Source organism: Pteropus alecto, unplaced genomic scaffold, assembly GCF_000325575.1.
Source record: "Pteropus alecto unplaced genomic scaffold, ASM32557v1 scaffold21, whole genome shotgun sequence".
Taxonomy (NCBI): domain Eukaryota; kingdom Metazoa; phylum Chordata; class Mammalia; order Chiroptera; family Pteropodidae; genus Pteropus; species Pteropus alecto.
The window spans coordinates 21,565,095-21,589,202 of NW_006436282.1; the positions used below are offsets into that span (position 1 = coordinate 21,565,095).

Here is a 24,108-nt window from a genome sequence, read left to right on the forward strand (position 1 = left end):
TCTGAGGCTCTTTTATTTTTTCTGGTAGGATTAATACAATGATAATTTGCTTTTTAACAAAAAGGTGAGAAATTTATTTCTTTCCATAACATTTACCAAGTTCTTTTCTCTTTTCTTACAATTTGTAAACACTGAGAAATTACCCACATATTCAATTTAGTATGGAAAGATAGCATGCTGATGTCCCAAATAGCATTACAGATGTTAAGTAATATCTGATATCATGATTAAGATGAGCACAAATTCATTTCCACAAGGAAAAATTCAAATAACTAGTTGCCCATCTAAATCAGAAATCATTATTTCTTATTTTCATGGCACCCCAGCATTTCATTTAATTACATAAGGTATTTTATAGCACTAATTTACTCAGTAGACATTAATCATCATGATGTTCACCTGTGACACACAAAATTACAAACCAAAACAGTGACAACTACCACCAAAAAACAAAGCAAAACAAAAACCACATACACTTTCTCCAGTATCAAAAATTCACTATTAAGTATTGCTCTCATTGCTCAAGGTTTAACGCTTATTTCAAAATCAATTTAAATCAAATCACAGCTTTCCTTACAATCCTACCTAAACAAAAAAGGTAATCAGAGACACATTCAAAGTGCCACTCTACCTCTCCCCCGTCTGTCCATCTTCCTCACTTAATTTTGATATGAAACCTAGAATAACAGTTGAGAAATCAATAAAGCTGCTGAAGAAATTGGTGTGAAAGAATTTTTCACAAAACAAATTATTTCCCAAATAAACTTTATTTTGAAAATAACACAACATAGTTCTATAAATTTAAATATGACACATCTAGCAGTATTAGTGAGTCAAATTATATACAAGTGAAGTCACAGTTCATGTCTGATTATTCCCACAAATGACAAGGTGCAAAGGGAAAACAAAATCAAAAAGGCAGATAACTTAAAAACAACCATAACCTAGTCACATGTTTTCATTCTATACTTGTGTCTAAATGTTTAGATGGGAATTGATATGAATTCACATGAGATAAAGAAATACGCTGCCTAAATAATCAAAATTCTTTTTACTTTTCATGCTGCACCATAGATAGCATCGTCAGTAAAGTTTATACAGAGTAGCACCATATGACAAGCGACTTCCTTTCCCCTCATCATTCAGCATAAGGCTTTCTGTATTGTGACTTCTAACTCCACCAGGTTGAGAAAATCAGCAGTGATAACTTAAGAGTTTTCAAGAGATAGCTGATTTCATCAGTAAAGGTGCTATATATGTTCTTCCCAAGAACGTTGTTTTAGTGAGGAAAATGTCAATATATAATTGGTGAAAGTAGTCTATATATGATGTAATAACTGTTCATAATTCACTTTTTAAAATCCAGAGGTAAATAGGAATGAAAGGACTAAGACACACACTAGAAACCTCACAGGGTTTTTGAAGTAATTCGGTGCCAACCCCAAGATTATTCAATGAAACCAGGGCCATTTCTGGATCATGGGGAGAAGTCTAAGGCACCAAAAATAGACAGTAAAGAGTCTTCAAAGGATAAGGATGCAGACACAAAAAACAGAGTTGACTGCGAGGAGAGTAAATTGAAGAGAAAATAAGACTCAATGAATTCAAAGAAAAATTTTACTTTTCAATTGTAGAGGGCAGTAAAAAGATATTGGACTCAGGGACTGAAATCTGGCTCCATTTATTAGCTGTTGATCTTGGTCCCAACAATCAATCTCTTTGAATGACAATTCTCTCACCTATAAAATAGGTTCATCAAGATGCACCAGCTTTTTTTCATAGGCTTCTGACCAATAAGAATCAAAGTTAATGGTGAATCTGACATCACTTTGTAAACGATAAAGGACTCTTCTCAGTAAATGAAGACTGGACACTTTTTAAAAGTATTAAGGATAAAGCCAATTCAAGAAAATATGATAAAATCATCAATTTTTTGACCAGGATAGACCTTACTCAATAGCAGCTGCTGTGGGTCGGCCCTATTTCCTGATGAGCTAGAAATGGTAAAATTTTGATTGGTTTACCAATTTCTTTTATGATAGAATGTTATTATAGTAAAATACACTAGTTATCAACTTAAAAAACCAGGAAGGGTAATCTACTAGCCTTAAAAAGTAAACACAGACTAAATACGACTCTACCTGGTCTGCAATATTTTGACACATTTTATTAAGAAGAAACAAACAAATAAACAATTGGTCCTATTTATTATGATAGGCCAGTAGCCATCAGGAACCAAACCTTATATAGCTTAAGTCCTAGGCAGCACGTATACACATTTATAAGTTACTAACTTTGTTAATCACTTCAGCATTGCACATATCCTCAAGTAAAGAAGTAACTGTTAACAAGTAGAGTGACACCACCATTCTCCTCTTTCCTCAAGCAGAGACTCAAAGGCAGTTACAGATACCTTGTTTCATTATAACATGAAAATAGTAAGCCTTGAGCTATTGCAAAAGGCTTTCCATCCTCGATATCTAATTTAGAGAAAACAGAAGGAAGCAAAAACAGAGAGTGCTGAATTGAGCTATACCTGGCTTGATGTTGGGCATGCCCCCAGCTGCAATATTTTAAAATTACAAGTAGGCAAGTAAAACATAAGACTTCCTACTTGAAAGTGGAAAATGGTCCAGAAGTCTTCTACTCAAAGACAAAAAAATTTTTTCTTCCCAATAACTCACCAGAAATAAGTGGGAACTTAGGAACCCTAAGGGGTTCTTCAGACAATATTCAGGAAAACATATAAAAATAAAAAAGCAAGAACAGAACCATGTTAAAAAAAAAATAAGCCTTTCTTTAAAGATGGTTGCTCTCTCTTTAAGGATGAATGCTCTATAAAATGGGCAGCTGTATTTCTATAACTCATCATGTTTATATGTGAATTCTCTGGCAGATATAAATCCATCTTTGTCTTCATCTTCTTTATCAAAAATATCCTCCACCAAAACATCATGATGACTCTCATTCACCACTGCACCATGCTTTTCAAACTCCTTCTTTAAATACACTTTAACCTACAAAATAATGAGACTCGTTAATAATTCTAATTCATAAGATATCCACATCAAGTCAATCAATGTCATAGACTGGACTGGTAGCTTATTCAATGATATGTAACAACTATCAAACAACTACTTTATGATGTATATCTAATGATAGTCAAAGAATTACAAGGAATTTTTTTCCCTTAAAAACTGTTGCTATACTCTACAGCAGAAACACAGAATATTGCTCAGAGGCAAAGATAAGGTTATATCATCTGAAAAACACCCAATGAAAGCATACTATCCATTGTCAACCTGAGCCTAAATAAAGCTAAGCATTTGAAAGATGGCTGTCTAATAATCCATTCAATTATCCAGATCATATAGTCTAACAAAGGTCAGAATTCCAGACATTTCTCTTAAAATCAGATTAAATGATGGCATTTTTAAATTTAATTAACTGTCTGGGAATAGTACATACTGTGGACCTGGCTATGATCATGCCACATGCCCTTCCAGTCTCAGAAATTAAAGCAAAATCTAGAGTCTATTATGTGAATAAAGCAAGATGTCAAGTTTTATATATAATATGCTACTTTTTGTGTAAGAAAGGAGAAAATATAAATATGTACTCATGTTTGTTTGTACTTGCAAAAGAAACACTGGAAGGATACATTAGAAACTAAAAAAGCTGGCTACAGAAGGGGGTGGATCACATGAATGTAGGTGGGAGAAAGACTTCTTAATAAACATCTTTTTAAATTGGATTGATTTTTTGGAACCATGTGAATGGGTTGTATATTCGAGATTTTTTATTAATGAAAGGAATTAAAATTTATCTCAGGTCAAAAAAAGTCCTAAAACTGGCAACAACACTCTGAGGTGTTACAAATTTAGTAGCTGTGGAGCATGACCCAGTAGTTCATAACGATTTAGCTTATTCAAGACAATCATTGCCGGGCCATTAGAATGAACTTGTTCAAAGCATAAAAAGGGACTTGATTTCTGACCAGCCAAGCCAGAATGGAGAGTAAGGGTAGATAAAAAAATGTAGGGAGAAGTATCTACCTCCACTTTTCCCGTACAGGAGCCAGACTCAGACAGGTATGTGTAGCAATGGCGGGAAAAGCCTAAATTACAAAGTGAAGACTTCTCCCTTTTTCCTTATTCAAAACCAGGACTTTGAAAGGTTTCAAACAGGTCTCCTGCTGTGGAAAATCCAGATTGGAGCCTTTCTCCAGGTGCTGACCCGAACGAAACTGAGCCTGAGAGTTGCTTGCTGCTAACTGCTCAGAAATCACTATGAAATGCATTGAACACCAGGTCACAGGTTTAAACAGAAACAGTCCATGTGAGATATTTCTCAGGACACCTATGTTTCTTATATGGTAATTCCGAAATGGGAATTGTTTTGGCAAAAATGGAGCTCTCAGAAACTCAGGGCGAGAGCAAGATACAGAGAGCCTGAAGCATTGGGGAGACAGAAAACAGCCAAAGAATAAACGGTATTTTTTAAGTCTCAATATATTTCTCTCCGAAACAATGATTTCCTATGAAGAAGTTCACTTTCAAAGCGCAGGTATTTTGAGATTTATAAATAACATTTATGACCTAAATAAAAATAAATTTTCCTTAAAAATATATTTCTAAAAAAGTGAGCTGAAAGAGAGAGAGAGTAGGAGGAAGGAAAGGTCACCTCATCTTTAGACAGTTTCCAGTCATCGTTAAGATCCATCTCCTGGAATGATTCATGGGATCTTGGTCCATTTCGAATCTCCAGGAGATCAATGTTAAATATCAGTGTACTCTCTGGGGGAATTTTACCTGACGTGAAGAGAAAGGGAGGTTAAGTTTCATTCAAAAGGTCCCAAAGTTTTGACGATAGAATACTATGTTACTGGACAAACTATTCTCTTAATTGAATTAAATGAAAAGCCTAAGATTATCACATATTATGGAAATTACTTGTATTTTATTCAAACAAATACAATAAAGGAGGAATAATCCAAACTAGTAGATCAAAAGCAGTCTGTTTTGGCTTTGCAATTAAAAATTGTTTCTCTCTCTCTCTCTCTCTCTCTCTCTCTCTCTCTCTCTCACACACACACACACACACACACACACACACATACACGCTTAATAATTAAAAATACTGTCTCTCGCTCTCTCTCTCTCTCTCTCTCTCTCTCTCTCTCACACACACACACACACACACACACACACACACATACACGCTTAATGGCATGTGTATTAAATTTCAAATATAGTTAAGGTATTACATTTACATGCCAAGAATGACTTAAATAAAAGTGTTACTTACAATATAAGTGATTTACTAACTTGAGTCAGAAAGTCCTGACCTAGAGATATATATAATTATACAATTACTACAACTGGGACACAGTTCAGAATTGAGTGAGCTCTGGTATCATACTATCTGGGATTGCAGACAACTTCTGCCCCTCTCTAAGCCTCAGTTTCCCCATCTGTAAAATGCAGATGACAATATTGCCCATCCTGTGTCTATTGGGAAGATGAAGGAAGATAAATCCATGCAAAATACTCAGCATTATGCTTGATAAATAGTAAGTTCTCGATATATGTTACTAAAATCTAATTCTCTTACAGGCTTTCAAAACAATGCAAGAAGGTTCAACAATTTCAGAAAGTTTGGAAAAACCCCCTTAGATACACAACATCATACATATGTAGAAGAAATCTCACAAGAGGGGAGAAATTAAAACATATTTCTGAGAAAAGAGATTAAAATATTTAAAAGTGAAAAGAGCATTGCTAAAGTCTCAGGGCCCTTAAAAAAATTATTTTTCCTAGGAAGTATGGACAATTTTTTTCAACTTGTTTCCGTATAACTATATTTAATATACAGTCTGGGTAAACATTACAAACATTTCTTAGTTTCCCCATCCCATGTATTTCCAAGAAAGAACATTCGTAAGTGCTAAAGAGAACAAAACTCACGCTGTGTGCAGAAGCTCACCATTCCAGATCTAGACAGAGGCATGCACAAGGTCGTTGATAAAACTGGTATCTTTCCAAAGGAGGCATGCAAACAGGTACTAAGGGACTAAAAATTAGTGTTAAATACATATTAGCAGAATTAGTTTCATGGCGCTCAGTTTAAAGGAAATAACTCAAATTTAGATTTCTACTTGCTATAAAGCAAAATTGAGTTAAATGTAGTATGAAGAAAGAGTAATGGACTAATACTATATGTATAAATATTAAAGGTGAGATAATAAACATACGTTTGAAGGTGAAAGGTGAAAGGATACGTTTGAATATCAGAGAAACATTTTCTAGATACTTGATTTTCTTCTCTAAAGATTATTATTAAAAGATTATTATTGAGAATTGAATTTGATTAGTAAATCCTATTCTATGGGTAAGATGTATATATAGTAAGTTCCACTTTAGAATATACAGTGCCTCACCTGTGATAGCTATGTTCTTCCCAGGAAACTGGGGCTAGAATTCCTACTAGGTAAAAGTTTAAGCTTAGACCTAAGGATGCTATTATGTCTATACTTCTACCACATCAGAGTAGTTCTTTGTCTGGTTCTCATAACTACTCAAAAAGTTTTTTTTCTTCATTATGTAGCTAACATGTGCTCATTGTAGAGAATCCAGAATTTGTGAAAATAAATTGGCGAGTTTCATTTGGGGAGGATGAAAAAGTTCTGGAGATGGAAAGCAGTGATGTTTCTACAACAATGTGAATGTATTTGATGCCACTGAACTGTACGCTTAAAAATGGCTAAAATGGTGAGCATTACGTTATGTATTGTATCACACACACACACACACACAAAAACCCACCATATTGGTGAACAATGTTAATTATAATGGAACTGAAGTTTCCAGAACCTTGTTTTATTGTTAACTTAGTTGACCATTTAGATCTCATGGCTTTAATGGGCCATTTCAGATGATATTCAGGATATAATTATATTTCCCAAACAAATACAATTCCTCTAGTTTCTTCTAGAAGGAAAAAAATACATAGTAGTTTGTTCCATTGACTTCTGTCTCCTAATTCAGAGAAGAGCTCTAGTACTATAGTAAACACAGACTGTTATTGTTACCTTTTCCTTCTTTTCCATAGCCCAGGGCGGGAGGAATGATGAGCTTTCTCTTCTCTCCTACACACATATCCCTCAAGCCCTGGTCCCAGCCTCTGAGAGCCTCCAGGATGCCCAGCGTAAACCAAACGGGCTGACCATTGTTATGTTTGTGACTGAGACAGAAAGAAAACACATTAGAACTTGTTAATAACTTGACTTTTTTTTATTGTTGTGATGCTTTTTTTCCTACCCATAAATGGTTTAATTTGGAAATAAATGAAAACAGCTACACGCACACAAAACCAAGTCAACTTTATAGTAATTCAATTCGCTGCCCATATTTCTTGATGCGAATCTCACACAGTTGATACAGCTCGAGAAGTGCAGGGGGGATAATAACCAATTAACAACTATTTGAACATTTACTGTATACCAGGTTCGCTTCTTTTCACTCTAACAAGGATCATATGAGATAAGTACTATTATTCTCCATGTACAGATGAGGAAAATGGGTCAAGTGTGCCAGTATTTGACCTAACTTCAAATTCAAGGCCTTAACCACAGAGTGATGCTGTCCCAAGGAGGTCACTGTGGTGCTGAGGAGGGAGAAAAATAATGGAAGATGAGTGAGTTAGGGAAGGAGGATGAGAGGCTAAGGAGAATTTACAGCCAACACACAGGGGTCCATAACCACATGGACACTGAGAGTTCGGAGCACAGCATCTTACAGCCTGCCTACAAGTGTTCCTGTTACACGGGCTGCTATCTGATAGCTGGAACAGGCTGCTCTTCAATCCTGTATCCCCACTCAGATCCTGGCCCAGTTCTCTCAGAAAGGGTCTACTTTGGGCCTGCAGGGAAGCTTGGAGGAGTGGCTAGTCAAGGAATGAGGAAAAAGGGAATGGTCAAGAGTTGACTCATGAGTTGAAGGGAGGCCAAGCTAAGAAAACCAACCTGCCAAGTTACTGTGGACCTTGAGGGCTGAGTAGTGTCTGAGCCCCAGTTAGCTCGCATTTGGTGCAACAAGGAAAGCATTCTATTCAGGAATATCTTGGTGAGAAAGAGAAGTCACTCTAACAGGTTTCATGGGTACCTCAGTCACTGAATTTAAATAAAGGCCATTATTTCCTCTTTTCCTTAATTTCCCCCCACGATCAAAGTAACAAAATGTCAACTGTAGAAAGTTTGAGAAGGCAAGAAAAAAGTGAAAAAGGAAGAAACAATCTACCACCCAGCACTGACTACTGTTCTGGCACATTTCTTGTCACAGCTAAAGGATTTAAGCCTTTATTTAGTTACCACATAGGCTATAGTTCTAGAAATGGTGAACATGTTTTATAAACTGATCATTTGATGGTTCTTCCTGATTCTCTGGATAGCCAGTTCCTGACCATTTGCATAGAAGCTGCATGACAACAGTCTCTACATCAGGTACTGGATTTTAGTAGCAAACTGCTAAATAACATCCCATTACTACCACCAAAGTCCACATAGGTTTTTGATTCTGAGATCTGAAAGAAATCAGGCTGACTCTAAAAGAGATGTAATTGGAAATTTAAAATGCAAACCATAATATTCTTTAATGTCCACTGTGGCCCTGGCCTTGTTGATGAGAAGATAGGGCTGCTAAGAATTCTATGGCAAGCTATCATTTTGGAACTTTTTGCAAGGGTTAACAGAGTTCAGAGAAGAGTGCCATTCACTTCTCCAAAACCTCAGGACAGACCAGGTTTGATATTTGGATAGATAAATGAATGAACGAGGATAGAGAGAAGCCAACCCAACATTTTTTTTTTCCTCCTAGCATCAGGCAAAAGGCCTAACATGAAGTGCTCGATAAACACTTTGGAAATCATTACACTTGTAAAACACTAGGTGGAAATCATTACACTTGTAAAACTTTTCGCGTGTTGCCATTTCTTTGTTTATGATAATCCTTCACTGTAGGTATTGAATTAATCTTCCATAACCACACCCATCCATGAAGTCTTGAATTTCCAGAAAGAAATAAATGATGAAACATATCATGGTCCTGTGCCTTGACCAAAATGTCATCTGTCAGAACAAAAGTTATATCAGTCAATAGACTAGCATTAGCATATCCTACAACAAGAAAGTAAATGTGTATTCTGCTCATGAAATTGCTGTGAAGTTTTAAGTAAATTTCATCTACACCAAATTAAACATGGAACTGAGTCACTTTCCCTCAGGAATGGAGTTTGAGAAATGCGAATTCCTTTAAACTTTTTCTATATACTGCCTAATTATACACCTAGGTATTTCTGCAGTATTTCAAAAATCTTACTTCTAATTTTTATAATAAAAAAAATCAACAGCTTTATCCTGACCGCTTTTCCAATAAGACCTTCAAAGATTGGCTTTAAACAATTTCCTTTCCCCAAAGAAGGAAATAAGATATTTCAGTTTTTTTTAAAAGAGATAAAACCTGGTACATGCTTTTTCCTGCCAGAGGGCGGGCTAGCATAGATGTGTGGGCTCGTCAATGTTTTACTCGCGGGGTATAATTACTTACGTGGAGTGAAATAAAGAGCCGTCCTTTTCTAAGTAGCCTTCATAGTGGACTAGCATCAAATCCCCTCCTTTGGTCCTGCGATGGCAGATGAAAGGCTTCTGGAGTACTTCGATCTTCACTTCTGGCTCAGGGATCATAGCCCCACTCAAAGAGGAGACCAATAGCGCCAGGGCCGAGTTCCACAAGAAAAGTCTCATGTTGCTGGAGCAGGAAAGAAGTTCCTACAAAAACAAAGTAAGGGCCTTGGACCTCATAGAGTTAAGAATGTAGTTGAAGGCTTAAGGACAACGGCCTCTGGCAAGTTCATGACTCTTCCTTCCTAGCAGACGTGGCACACTTACTACCGACAACTTTCCCACGCACTGCAAACTCACCTCTAAAGAGTTAAACTCAAACCTGGGTCCCATTGGCTCTTACTACAAGGTCGCCTGGGAAGCATGGTCTCCTATTGGCTTCAGGTGCTGTCCCTCAGATACCTCTCAAGCCAGTGACGCTACAATAATGTAATTTACAGCCCGCCTGAACAGCAGTCACCCGGCAGCGATTCTGAGCGGTCCTAGAGACCCGCGGATTAAAGAATTCCACAACCTTAAACTTTGGGAAAAGAGTGGGGCGCACAGCTAACCGGAAACCGCCCCGACAGATTTACATCTGTAAAGTACCCCGACTGAGCGTGGTGGGAAGAGTCTTGGGGCCAGGTGAAAATGGTAGAGGTTTCAGGAAATACTCATTTACTCTCACCATAGGTGACTAAGACTCCTGCTATTGCTTATTTTTTAACTTAAAGGTGTAAACGATAAAGACTTAGTGCAGTGGGGTTCACAGGCGCGTCTCTGTGCGTGAACCTTACTACACTGCCATTAAGGCAGGTTATTTTATCCCATATAAAAGATAGGTATATTTAGGCCAGGAAAGGCTAAGTGTCCTGCTTAAGGTTATTCAGCGCCAAAGCAGTTGAGCTCCGCCTTCAAACCAGGTCTAATGCATTCCACAACACAGCATAACGTTATGGCTACTAATAATTTATCACTTACGTGTTCTTACTGTAGAGGGTCAGTGAGAGCTTCTATCAAGGATAAGGACGTGCAAACCTCCGCTTTAAAAAAGAAATCGTAATCCCAGCTACGAGTTATACAGGCTCATCTTAGTTAAAATTTTTGTTTACATTTTTTTCACCTAATTTCAAAAGCAATACATGTTCACTAATTATAGTCTAATGGAAGAAACTGGAAAGCATTGAAGTAGGGTTTCTATTTAGACTACACGAGCTGAATTAAATTTGAATTTCAGATAAACAACGAAGTGTTCTGTATTGTTATTTGCTAAGTACGGCTATTTTACACTAAAGAAGAAAAAAAAGGTCGCCTATAACGCCATCCTCAAATAATCATGCTAATATATGGTGGTGCATGCTTCAGTGGCTAACGCCTAAAATAATTTGGATCACATTGTACACTGTTTCCTAACTTGCGCTTTTCACTTAATCTGTAGTTAACATTTTCCTCTGCTCAAATATCCTTAGCACAGTACTTTCTCACGCTTTCTTGTGCATAAGAATCCCCTGGGGATCTTGTTAAAATGCAGATTTCAATTCAGGAGGTCTGGACTAGAGGCGAGGCTCTGCAAGTCTGACAAGCTCCTAGATAATGCCAGCGCATTTCAGTAGCGAGGACTTAGTGTTTAGACAACACTCATTTACACTGGCCACACGGTACACTACCGTGAAATTCCTATCCTCTCCGCATGCCCTATTGTTGGGTACCTCGAGTGTGTGGGATCAATTAGGCACCCTTGAAACCGATTGAGGACCGGAACCCAGGGGACACTCTAAGAGGCCACGTTGACCCCCAAACATCGGGAGGTGGGACTCGACCCCACCACGGCCTCATTAACAGTCAGGAGTGTGTCCACACTTGTCTCAGAAGCTTCCCGCCTCCCCTCTCGAGGCTGACTCCCAAGCTCGCCGCCCGGGACTCGATTTCCCGGAGGGCCCCTGTGGCTTGGCCAGCCCCGCCTCCGCCGTCGCCGCCAAACCCGGGAGTGGATTTCGGGAACATGCGCGTGAGCGGAGCACTGGGCATGCGCGAGCGGGCCCCGGGCCCGGCGGGTCGCGGACTCAGCGCGCGGTGGCGCTGCCGGCGACCCGCTCCTCGCCTGCGGCACTTTGAAGGCTTCCGCCGTCCGTCGGGCCCACCCAGTGCCTCGGGCTCCTGGCCGAGGCGCACCGGCCGGGTCGCGTCCTCTCGTGCCGAGGCCGCCGCAGTGACCCCGCCTCCGGGCCGACGATGTGAGACCCGCCGGGCGTCCCCGCGGCGGGACGGGACGCCGCGAGTGGGCGGCTCGGCAGCGCCGGGAGATGTCCCTGCTGCCGGTGCTCCTCGCCGCCGGGGGCCTGGGGCAGTGAGAGGGCTGGCGAGCGACGGAAAGCGGCCCCGGCGCGGCGCGCACGGAGGGGCCGCGGGCGCCATGGAGGGGGTGCTGTACAAGTGGACCAACTATCTGAGCGGTGAGTGGGGGGCGCGCCCGCCCCGGTCCTTTGTCTGAGCGCCGGGCGGGCGGCGTCGGGACGCGCCTTCTGGGGGTCGGAGTCACGGCCCCGCCGGGGACCGTAGAGACCTGTGCGGACCAGGATTATCTCCCCAAAGCCGTTCTCACATGACTGTGTCTCCCATGCTGTACGGACACATTCCCCTGTTGGGGCTGGGTGAGAGCAGTCGCAGCCTCTTTCACTTCAAGGAAAGCTACGAAATCCCGAGATTTGGGGAGACTTGAAAGACACGCTGACCTCCGTGTCAGCGGGAGGGAGGCGCTGGCTTCCACTGTAGGGTCCTCTGGGAGCCTCTCGAATGCTGACGAAGGATCTGGTCTCGCCTGGCCAGCAGTTGGGTTGGACGGGTTCAAAGGAATGTCCGCAGTCACCTGGAATTCCAAAAGTGAAAAGTCCTTTTCCAAACAAAGTCCCCAGTGCAAACACTTTTCCTTTTGTCACCGTCAGTCACCTGCGTGCAGACAAAGGTTTCAGGCAGAGTTCCATCTCAACAGTTTCCGAGCTCCAAGGTTTGCACAAGGTTTTTGGATTTTTTACTGAGCATCTCTTTTTGTTGTACATACTCAGAAATTTCCAGTAAATCGACGCAAATCTTAGCGACTGTTTTCTTGCCCTGCCGAGCAGAGTGGCTTAAAATAGTACCCAGCCCCCTGTCCAATTTGTGGAAGTACTTCTTTCTTTTCTTGAGAAGGTCATGACTATTGTTCAGCTGGGAATATGATTCAGAACAAGCTTTTTTTTTTTTTTTTTTCCCCTATTTGTGCAACCAGTATTTAGTAAAAGCCTTCTGTATGCTGGAAACTAGTAGGCACTTTTTTGGAATTAAACTTTTTATTATGGGAAATAGCTAGGCACTTTTAATTCTAATGGCAATGTATTCAAGACCAGAAATATTTCCCCTGTTTCCTAGAGTGAGGAAAATAAATCTTTCTATGTTTCCTAAAAGGACAGTTTTTTAAAGGTTGTAGTGTGGTGATGCCCTGGGGTATTTTAGGGACAGATGTGTCTGGGAGGCTCAGGTGGCATAGTGATTTGGTGAGGTTACAAGGAACAGCCATGAATGCACCTGTTGGGTGTATCCAGAATCTCTTCCTTGTGCGTAGTTCGGTTAGAAGCGAGTTATGTTTATTTTTCTTGTAATCATTAGTAGAGACTGAATGAGGGAGAGTTGTTTTAGAAGACCTGGCCTTTGCTCCAGTGACCTCCATTGATGTCAGGCAATTACGTTAGATACAGATAACTGGTGTCTGGGCTCCGGAAATGTCAGGGGCTAATTGACACTCCAAGCTAAAGAGAGGATGCTTGATCAGGTAATTTTCCTTTTGAGGTATCTCCAAGCTCCGAGATGTATGGATCTTAGGCCTTTGAGTAAAATTTAGTTTCTGGTTTATCACCCTTTTCCATCACATGTGCTTGTAACTTTTTTTCTTTCATTCTCAATGCTCTTTCTTTTTCCATCTCCCCATCTTTTTTTTTTTTTGGTCTCTGTTTTTTTCCTCTTCTTTGTTCTGTATAAAAAATTTAGTCTCTTGGGAAAGTACCTACTGTCTGGCCTTGGAATGCTGCTTCCCCCCCTACGCCCCAGCTGTTTTTGTGTTATCTTTCAATAAAGCAAAATTCTTCTAGAAGGATCTTTTGGAATCTTTATCATGTAATGCCTGTAGCATCTGTTCTGTTGGAAAAGAGTCTGCTTTCTTCTTCTCCAACTAAGAGAAGTGAATTCTGCAAGCAATGCCAGGGTGGAAGCCTTAAAGAAGAGGGGTCATTGCCAGAGGCAGCCATCCGCACACCACACCACTTGTTCCCTTGACCCTGTGGGCACAGTGTTCACAGAGGCCCGTCACACCACTGGGTACTTTTCCTGCCTATACTTAGAATTATAGTTCAGCATGTTCTCTTTCATTAGAAGATAAATTTACTTTGGAAAGGAACAGTAATAACCTAGGACAAACAAATGCATTCTTGTTTCTTCCATCCCCTATGCGAGTTAGTCTCCCCATAGAGCCTAGTGTGAACGTTAATGACAAACTCAGAGAGAGAGAAATGGTAAAATTGTTTCAAAACTTACCTTGGCTGCATTTATTGTATTTTGCTAAATAATGTAGTTATTTTGTGAGCAGCTCTTGCCTCTTGAATTAAACTAATAGATATCAATTACTAAAAGTTGTAAACATCAAGCCCCAAGGATAGCATCTAAATCGCCAGTGTGAGTGTACCACTAAAATGCAGAAAGAGAAAAGTATCTTTTCCCTAATATACTAGGCATACTCAGGTGCTCCTTCAGAGGAAAATGGGGGTGGGGGGAGCTTATCTATATTTTCTTTTACATCCTGAGCCGTCCTGCCTTTTGAGCAGCAGAACATTGGACATTCTGAGATTTACTGTCAAAGCCTCTCTTCAGATATTAGAAGATTAAACCTTCAGTGAAAAGGGAATGGATTAAATATTTCACACTTATATTGTGTGAGACATAGTGCTGGGCACTGTATGTTTATTATTTGCATCTTTCAAGCCCTAAAAGTTAATCGAGGGATGTTACATATGCACAGTTATACACTGAGGCTCTGTCGTAGAACACGAGTTGAGTCAGATACCTAAAGTCTGATACCAGCTTTATTACTACCATCTGCAGTCACTTTACCGTTCTGAGCTTTAAGTGTCTTCCTCTATAAAAAGATAAGATTTACAAGTTCATATTTATAAGGATAGTAAAAAACTTAACACTTATAATGTTCCAGGAACTATTCTAAACATTTTACATGGATCAACTCATTTAATCTTCACAGCAATTTTAGGAAGCAGTTGCCTTTATTATTACCATCTTTCAGATGACGACGTTGAGACACAGAAAGGTGCTGGCCCAAGGTCACACAGATAGTAAGTGGCTCCGCAGTCAGTGCTCCATTACATAATACTTTTAAAGGTCCTTCCTGCTTGATCATTATATAACTCTAGCTGATTCATAATGCACCTATATTTAAAGTACGTTGACCTAGAATAGCAGACTATTTGGGGGTGGAAAGTGGGGTGGAGTTCAGACGTGAGGACGACTTTGCCCAGTGTTGTGCACTTGTTTTGTCGCAAGGAAAGTTGCTGAGCCTTACTGTGAGCGGTCTGCTTTGCAGTTTTAGATCCCTTTCCTGCCCACTCAGCAGGCAGGAGGAGGGCTGCAGGCTTCTCGGGCCCCTCGGGCAGGTCAGGCCATAAGCACATTGCAGCACTGCATTTCAAAAATGACAAAAGTTTAAATCACGCTAACAAGATGGCTATCTGAGGAGGTGTGCTAATTTTGCTTACCCTCCAGTTCCCAGGTGGAAGGAGGTGACTCTCGTATGTTTGTGCTGTGGAGACAGTGTCAAGAGAGTATCTGAAATGTGAGTGATCAAAAGCAGGATTCTCATGGTCGCATGGCCACTGGTCAGCCTTGTTCATTTGTTTAACACCTTCTTTGAGAGAATTCAGCTATCATAAATTTCACCCATCTAAAGTGTACTAGTCAGTGGTTTTTAGTATATTTACAGAGTGCAGCCATCACCATAACAATTTTAAAACATTTGCTTTATCCTCAAAAGAACCCAGTACCTGTCAGCAATCATTGCCACCTCAACCCCTCTTGCCCTTGGAAACCATTAATCTTCTGTGTGCATCAGTTTGCCTTTTCTGGACATTTCGTATAGAAGGAGTCATATATTATGTGGGCTGATGTGATCGGCTTCTTTTACCTAGCATAATGTTTTTTGGATTCATTATTGTTCTAGCATGTATCACTACTCCATTCCTTTTTATTAACAAATAATATTCCATTATATGGATAGTCCACATTTTGTTTTCCCATTCATCAGTTTAGGGATAGTTGAATAATGGTGCTGTGAACACCTGTGTTAGATTTTTGCGTGGATGTGTTTTCATTTCTCTTGAATATAAACCTAGGAGTGGAATTGCTGGGTCGTATGGTAACTATTTGTTTAGCAGTTTGGAGAACTGCCAGACTGTTTTCTAAAGTGGCTGCACCATTTTTCTTTACTACTAGTAATGAAAGTCGATTCCTGTTTCTCCACATCCTCGCCAACACTTGTTATTGTCTGTCTTTTTAATTATACCCATCCTGGTGAGTTCAAGTGGTATCTCATTGTGGTTTTGATTTCCTTTTCCCTAATGACTGAGGATATTGATCATCTTTTTATGTACTTGTTAGCCATGTGTATATCTTTTTTGGAGAAGTATCTATTCACAGTCTTTATTCATTGGTTAATTGAGTTTATTTTTTCACTGTAGAATTGTAAGAGTTCTTTATTCCGAATATGAGTTCCTTATCAGATACACGATTTGCAGATATTTTTTCTTATTCTGTAGGTTGTCTTTCACTTTCTTGATGCTCTCATTTGCATTACAAAAGTTTTTAATTTTGTTGTCTAATTTATCAGTTTTTTTGTTTTATTAGCTTATGCTTTTAGTGTCATATCTTGAGACTACTGCCTAATCCAAGGTCATGAGGATTTACTCCTGTGGTTTTTCCAAAAGTTTTTATAGTTTTAGCTCTTACATTTAGGTCTTTGATACATTTTGAATTAATTTTTATGTACAATGTGAAGTAAGGGTACAACTTATTCTTTGCACTTAGATGTCCAGTGTCCACCTCTTTACTTATGCCTGGTGTTAGTGATAGGGCCACGAGCCGGGATATTTGAATACCTACGTGCAAAAGGTTGAAGTCAGAAAACCCTGAGTCCAGACCTCAGTTCTGCTACTTACTAGTGCTGAAACCTGAGCAAGTTACTTAATAACCCTGAGCCTCAGTTTTAAGATGACAGCAAGAATAATAGCCATACAAGAGTTGTTATAAAGATAAAGTGTATAACATATACATGAACCTGCCTGGTACATAGTGCACTTAGTGGTAGGTTAATTGAATAGCTGTTTTGATTAACAATGCCAAAAAAATTCAGTTTATATTGCCTTTATGCAAATTGTGACTCCTTGTGGCTTCTGAGAGTATATATATTTTGAATTTCTTAAATCCTACCTTTGGAAATTGGATAGATGTCAAGTATAAAGGAAAAGATTCAAATAAACCATTAGAATTTCAGCATTGACTCTGCAGTCCTATGACAGTCATCTTTGGATGAATGATGATTACAGATCATGGAATTCTGCGTATCACTGGTCTGTATTTTTGTTTCCGGCAAAAATTAATTAATTTTTGTTAAGGAACATAAGAGGCATTAGACCATAGCCTCATTGCCACTCTGTCAAAAGCTGCACCCGTCTTCCCGTCGGTTTTGTTGTGTGATGTGGTCAGAGATGCTGGGAGTGGGCCATGGAGTCTTATGTCATTGAAATGGTCTGTGGACTGAAGAAGCCTGGGAACCATTGTTCTCGGACTGAACTGTCAGTGTTGAATTCTTACCACTTCCTGTTACCATTACTTTCATCTTGTTTAGAATTGAGCAAAAGCCAGTTAAATTCCATTAGAAATAGATTTGAGACAGGCAGAAAAATAGGCAATGGAGCTGTCACTGAATGAGACAACAGGGAGGGTAAGTCCAAAAAATACCATGGTGCTTGGGCATTTCTTTCTCTGGATCCATTTCACGTTGGCTTGTGGAGGACGTAACAGGACCAGGAGAGATGAAGAAATGGATAAAACCTATAGAGATAAGCAGAGAGAGAGCTGACCTTTCTGAATATTCCTGTCACATCAGATGAAGCAAAATATTATTTGCTTAAGAATCTACCCCATGTCCTTCAGATAGAATCGTTCCTAGACACTGCAAAACAAGGGTGGTGCTGCCTTGGTTATTAAATACCAGAGGAATGGTTTTAACAATCTGCTTTTAACACTAATAGCTCCCCATCATTCATTCATTCATTCATTCATTCAAGAAACACACAGCATCAGCTTCTTACCAGACCCTGTGTGGGTGTTGGGGATACTGTTTTGAGTAAGACACAATCCTTGTTCTCAAGGAGATCATAGTCTAATGGAAATTCTACTTAACTATGAAAATGCTCTTCCAGCTAAAATCATGATTTTGACTTTTAAGCTTTTATGTAGTTGTTCTGAGGCTGTGTCTTGATAAGGCTTAGAGATTGCATTGCATATGTCTGGTCTTGAGGTTCCGTTAGGTGTCATCTATCACTGTCTGGTGTCTTTACTGGAATTTTAAAGGCAAATTTGGGGCACCCCTGGCAGGCTGGAATGTTAGTCTTTGGTTATCCAGTTTGGCATCACAGGCATCCTGTTGCTTTTCTGCCTCTGTTGGCCAATACATACTGTTTGGATGGAGACCAGCACTTCAACTTCTGAGGCCAGGGCAAACAGCCGGAAATTAGTACAGAAGAAAGTAATTATGTGAGGAAGGTCTAAAACTGGTCAAAGCAAACAGGCATACCTTTGTCGAGAAAAATGTAGAGAATCCTTTTTCAGAGTGGTCAGGTAAATCTTCATGGAGGAGGTGGGACCAAAGGGTGGGTGGAATTGGCCTCACAAAAGGGGGAAGGGGAGGGAGCAGAAGTGACCCTCAGTGGAAAAACCAGCAGGACTCAAAAAAGGGAGTTCTTGTCTGGGAGCAAGAGGAAGTACTGAGTGGTGTTGGGCTGGGATTTGGTTACTAAACCAAGCCAAACTTGATCGTTTAGAATTAGTATGGCCAGCGGAATTAAGTGATGTGCTCAAGATGACACATCTGGTGCTTATGAGTCTGAACTTGAACCAAAGTTTCCTGGTTCTATTCTCTTGGGTTAGGTGATGGCGGGACATAGAAGAGGCATTGCCCAGAACAAATGAACGTAACAAATAAATACCCAGTTTGGAAGCCCAGAGCACACAGGAGAGGTGATTTACAACAGGCTCTAACAGTAGGTTCTAAAGAGAATTCAATATAATATGTTGTAATTATAGTCTCCTCACCATGTGTGTGCCTGACTCCCCAGTGGATTGTCCCTGTTTGAGGGGTGGGATCTTCTTTTCTGTACATCACCAAGCCCAGCAAATTATAAGTGCTCAAAAAATGCTTTGCGAATTAATTAATGGTAAATTACAAGCCTATAATTTAGCTAATGCTTGGTTATTATCTGTTACTATTAGGGGTGTCTCTTCTTCTCCCCTGCTCTACAGCTGTAGCAAAATTCTTACTGACTGACCTGGCAGAAAAACCCAAGGCTTTGTTGTCCACTGTCCCTCCCATCGGAGCTCCCCTGAGAGAGCTGAGTTATGGGGAGGGCTCTGGCGAGGTGGCATATGTCCAGCACCAGGGCTGGACAGTGTAAAACACCGAGGCCGTGGCGGCCAGGGGTCAATAACCATGCTTTGTTTCAAATAAAAAATGGTAGGTTTTTAAAAATAGTAACATACTATCTAATGTCCATAACGTAATATATTACAACCATCGTATAGTATATATTGATTATGAACACAGCAACCGTACTTCATGGTGAATAAATTAAGTCGTGACTTATCTCTTAAGAGAGATTGTCGATCCTATCACGAGATTTAATCTCACTTTATTTTCTTGACATTAGTTACTTTCTCTTGAAATTGGTTCCATGAAAGAATTGACTTTCCTGTTATTTTATATTAGGATAGAGATTTGCAGGTTTTGAAAGCTGAAACTACTAGACACTATTAGGCTCATGCTGTAATTCTGTAGAAAAGAATCTGAAGCCGAAAGAAGTTAGGGACTTAGTCACTCCTTATGCTTCTTCCGTTCTGTACCAGCCTAGTTATGGTCACTGTTTTTTCTCTTACAGTTGATGAAAAAGCACCTTTCCCTTATTTTATTTTTTTTTACTTTTGGCTTACTTTCCTACAGAAGGATGTAAATAGCCCCTTCCTATGTTTTTTGCTTTTCTCCACAGCGGCATTTCATTATGGAGTTTTAAAAATTCACAATGTATTAATGTTTTCTTTTTTCTTTTACAAACTGTTTTCCCCTAACACCTGATTGGCAAACATTCTGAAGAAAGCGTGACGGGTTCTGGGCAGAGTGGTGTGTCCTCACTGACAGTTCACTCAGTGGACACCCTGCTGCTTGTTCTAGTTTAGGGTGTCGTCGTGGAGCCAGGGTGGAGTGAGCCCACTGTAGCTTCACTCACACCGAGTATAACTAAAAACGCTGAACAAAATACTAAAAACAACTGTCCGAGCACTCTGAAAAGTGAATAACAGGCAGACTGGGGAGGGAAGACTAAACCTGAACTACCAACATGATAAAGATGAACACTCTTGAAACAGATGAAAAGGTAGAGATTCCTGGAAGAAAAAGGTAAACTATTAAAAAGAACCAAATGGACATTTTAGAACAAAAAATGTACAATGTTCGAAATTAAAATAACTCAATAGATGGGCTCAAAAGAATACAGATGACACAGGAAAGAACCAGCGAACTTAAAGATAAGTCAATAGAAATTATCCGGTCTGAAGGACAGAGAGAAAAAAACACTGAGGGAAAAATGAGTAAAGCTACAGGGACCTGTGGGACCATAGCAGAAGATCTAACATTCTGGCATCGGAGAACGGAAAAGGGGAAAGGAGAAAGACATTGGTGGAGGAAAAGGCCTTGAAAAAAACAACTCCAATTAGGTAAAAATTACAAATTTACAGAATCACATAGCTCAACAAATTCCAAGCAGTATAAACTCAAAGACATACCTATACATATAATGAAACTGCTGAAAACTGGAAAAGAAAAAAAAAATCTCAAAAGCAGCAAGAGATAGGAAGATACATATAGGGAAACGACACTGCACTGTCTGGGATTCGTTATCGGAAAACATGGAGGCTGGAAGACGGTGCAGAGCATCGCTGACGGGCTGAGAGAAAGAACCGTCGGTGCAGAATTCTATATCCAGTGAAATACTCTTCAAAAGTTAAGGTTAAATAACGTCCTTAGACAGAAGAAAACTCTAGTAAAGACATGGCTTAAAGGCAGTTCTTCAAGGTGAAGGAAAATGCTACCAGGGTAAATTCAGAACCTCAGGATTAAAGGAAGAGCCGCAGAAATGATAACTGTCTGGGTCAACGTAATGGACTTTTCATCTCTCTTAAGTTCTTCAAAAGGCGTATGACTGCCACAAGCAAAAATTAGAACATCATCAGTGGGGATTTTCACTTTACATAGATGTAATACAAATTGTAACTATGGCTAAAAGGACTTGAAATGGTAAAATATTAATTCTAAGCGGGCCGAAAAGTTAAATATGTGTTTCTCCCCAGCCCTCAGCTCTTCTCCCCAGCCCTCAGACAGGAATCCTAAAGTAGAGATTGCATTTCATATACCTTAAAACAACTAACGGAAAAATACCAAGAGATATAGCAAAAAAATCCAGAAGAAACCTGGATTGGTCATATCGGTATTAAACAAAGTAGACTTTCGAACAGAGAACATTGCAAGGAATAAAGAAGACATCGCATAATTATAAAAGGGCCAATTCGTAAAAAAGACAGGAATCCTAAAGTGTGTATGTCTAAAACCAGAAGGTCAAAATACAGGAAGCAAAAACTGATAGAACCGAAAGGAGAAATAGATCCACAGTTATACATGGAAACTTCAACATTTTCTCTGGAATCCGTAGAACAAGTAGATGGTAAATTATCCAAATATTTAGAAGATCTGAACACTGTCGACCAACTTGACCTAATTGACATTTTAGAATAATCCCAACAACAGCAGAATACTGCATTTTTCAAATGCACGTGGGACATTCAGTAAGATCGACCATATTGTAGACTGCAGTAGAAAACCTGCCAAATTTAAAAGAATGTTCTGTGTCTTCGATAAAAGTAAACTAGAAAACGATGACAGAAAGATGTGAGAAATACCCAAATGTTAGGAAATTAAACACTACACTTCTAAGTAACCCATGGGTCAAAGAGGAAGTCTCCAAGAAAATTAGAAAATATTTTCATCTTAAAACGAAAACACAATAGTGATTGGCTAGAAATAAAGTATGTGTGGGTGGGAGTAGGGCTTAACTGCAAAGGAGTACCACAGAGGAATTTTGAGGGGAAGATAGTGGAATTTTTCTGCATAGAGGACTATGCACTTATCAAAACTCAGAACCATTAACCAAAGAAGAAATTTTACTGTGTGCCAATTTAGAAATAAATATTTTTCAAAAATTTAAGTGTCTTTTTAATGAAGTACAGTGTTTTTGTTGTTGTTTGTTGTTTGTTTTAGTGATGTGTCTGGATGAGCTACTTTTCACAAGGCTGCTGAGTAAAACACAATGTTGAAAAGAAGTGAGAGCAAGCATCCTTATCTTGTTCCTGATACCTGGAGAAAAGCATCCCGTCTTTTGTCATTAAGTATGATGATGCTGTGCCTTCAGTCAGGTCGAAGAAGTCCCCTTCTGTTCCTAGTTTATTGAGAGTTTTTATTATGAAAGGATGTTAGACTTCGTCAGGTGCTTGCTTTTTCTGCATTTAATGAGGTATTTATTGGCTCACTTAACTGAAAGTCCAGAGCGTTTCTTATCTGTGGGAATGACATGGTCTAATTGATGTGTTCAAAAACTGTCATAGATTTGCTTCCTTTTCCTGCCTCCTTGAAGTCCTCCCACCCCCTTCCCTTTATGTGCAAATCATGTTTAGGTCCCATTTGATGGCAAAGTGACTCCCAGCAGCTCCACACAAACATCTTTAAGATACCCTCCCCCGCCCTCCACCCTCCTCATAAAAAAAAGAGAGAGAGAGTCTCCATTTCTTTTCCATTTTTTCCCAATCCCAGCAAAAGTCCCAGCATCATCTCTGGTTGGCACTTCGCCATCATGGAGTGGATCATTGAGGGCAGAGGATGTGAAGATCCATTTGAGCCTGAATTACATTCCCATCCTGGAGCTGGTCAGCCACACCCACACTACATGGCTGGAGTGTGGAGATAGGGGTTTTCAGTACTAGAAATGTGGGGGGAGGCGGGGGCAGGTGCCAGGGTACCAAAAATAAATGTCCATTATACCTCCTATGGTGAAGTAATCCAGAATAATACAAAGCATGTGAAATTGGCATTTAAATACTTTTATTCTCCTACCCCATCCTTAGCAGCGGTAGTTCACATGAGCTAAAACTTCTTCCTGCTTATTGAAGTTTCTCATTTAATCCTCCCAAGCCAGGAATTTGGCTGACACCACATTCCATCTCCAGCGGAGGATGGCAAGAGAGGGAGTGGGAGTTGGACAGGAAGATAGTCTAATGTTAATCCAAGGGAGCGGGGACTGGTACAGACCCACGGTTTCCGTCTACTCTTATGTTACCCGGAATACTTTGTCATTTCCAAGTATATTAGCAGGGGTTCTCCCGAGAAACAGAACTAATGAGATATGTGTGAGGAGGTTTGTTATAGGAATCGGCTCAGGCAGTTATAGAGACTGGAAGTCCCACAGTCTGCTGTCTGCAAGCTGGAGAACTAAGAAAATTGGTGATGCAATTCTTGAGTTCAAAGGCTTGAGAATGGGCGGTTGTGGGGCAGGGGGTAAGGCCTGGTCTGAACTTAGGCTTCAGAACTAGGAGTGCCGGTGTACCAGGGCAGGAGAAGATGGATGGATGTCTCCGCTCAAGCAGAGAACAAACGCAGCCTTACTCGGCCTTTTTGTTGTGCTTATGCCCACAGTAGATTGCAGGTTGCTCACCTGCGTTGCCGAGGGCCGTCTTGTTTACTCAGTCTGCGGATTCAAATGCTAATCTCTCCCAGAGACACCCTCACAGACACACCTAGAAATAATGTTTTACCAGCTGTCTGGTCAACCACTAGCCCAGTCATGTTGATTCGTAAAATCAACCATCATATACCAACCAAAGTAATTGCAGATTAATTTAAAACAAGAAGTGGATTGATTAATGGCCTCTTTATCATTCATGCCACTTTTCTCATAGAATTCATCATTCTCGAGCTGTATGAAACCCCCTCACATTGGGGAAAGCAATCTTCTTTACTGGATCGACCATTCAAATGCTAATCTCAA

The 24,108-nt window shown here is 39.9% G+C and overlaps 2 protein-coding genes across 8 annotated transcripts in view; one reads left to right on the plus strand and one right to left on the minus strand.

Annotated features, from left to right (window-relative positions):
• Window positions 1-748: 748 nt before the first annotated feature.
• FKBP14 (FK506 binding protein 14) lies at window positions 749-9,995 on the minus strand. 2 transcript variants are annotated; one of them, XM_015589529.2, is made up of 5 exons: window positions 9,603-9,741; window positions 8,959-9,124; window positions 7,091-7,242; window positions 4,684-4,811; window positions 749-3,017 (listed from the first exon to the last, which is right to left on the minus strand). In XM_015589529.2, the coding sequence occupies exons 2-5, from the start codon at window positions 9,090-9,092 to the stop codon at window positions 2,859-2,861; spliced, it is 573 nt and encodes a 190-aa protein (XP_015445015.1). In that variant the 5' UTR covers window positions 9,093-9,124; window positions 9,603-9,741; the 3' UTR covers window positions 749-2,858. The 2 variants fall into 2 exon arrangements, with proteins under 2 accessions (XP_015445015.1, XP_006912096.1); XM_006912034.3 differs by lacking the exon at window positions 8,959-9,124 and having other exon boundaries at window positions 9,603-9,995.
• A 1,936-nt stretch (window positions 9,996-11,931) lies between these two features.
• The window catches only part of PLEKHA8 (pleckstrin homology domain containing A8), a 63,029-nt gene continuing 50,852 nt past the window's right edge, over window positions 11,932-24,108 (plus strand). For 4 of the 6 annotated variants that reach the window (XM_025046937.1, XM_025046938.1, XM_006912035.3 and 1 more), the window contains exon 1: window positions 11,932-12,108. In XM_025046937.1, the coding sequence (XP_024902705.1) occupies window positions 12,069-12,108 (40 nt within the window). In that variant the 5' untranslated portion in view covers window positions 11,932-12,068. The remainder of the gene's footprint in view (window positions 12,109-24,108) is intronic. The other 2 variants (XR_003046343.1, XM_025046939.1) reach the window with 1 other exon arrangement.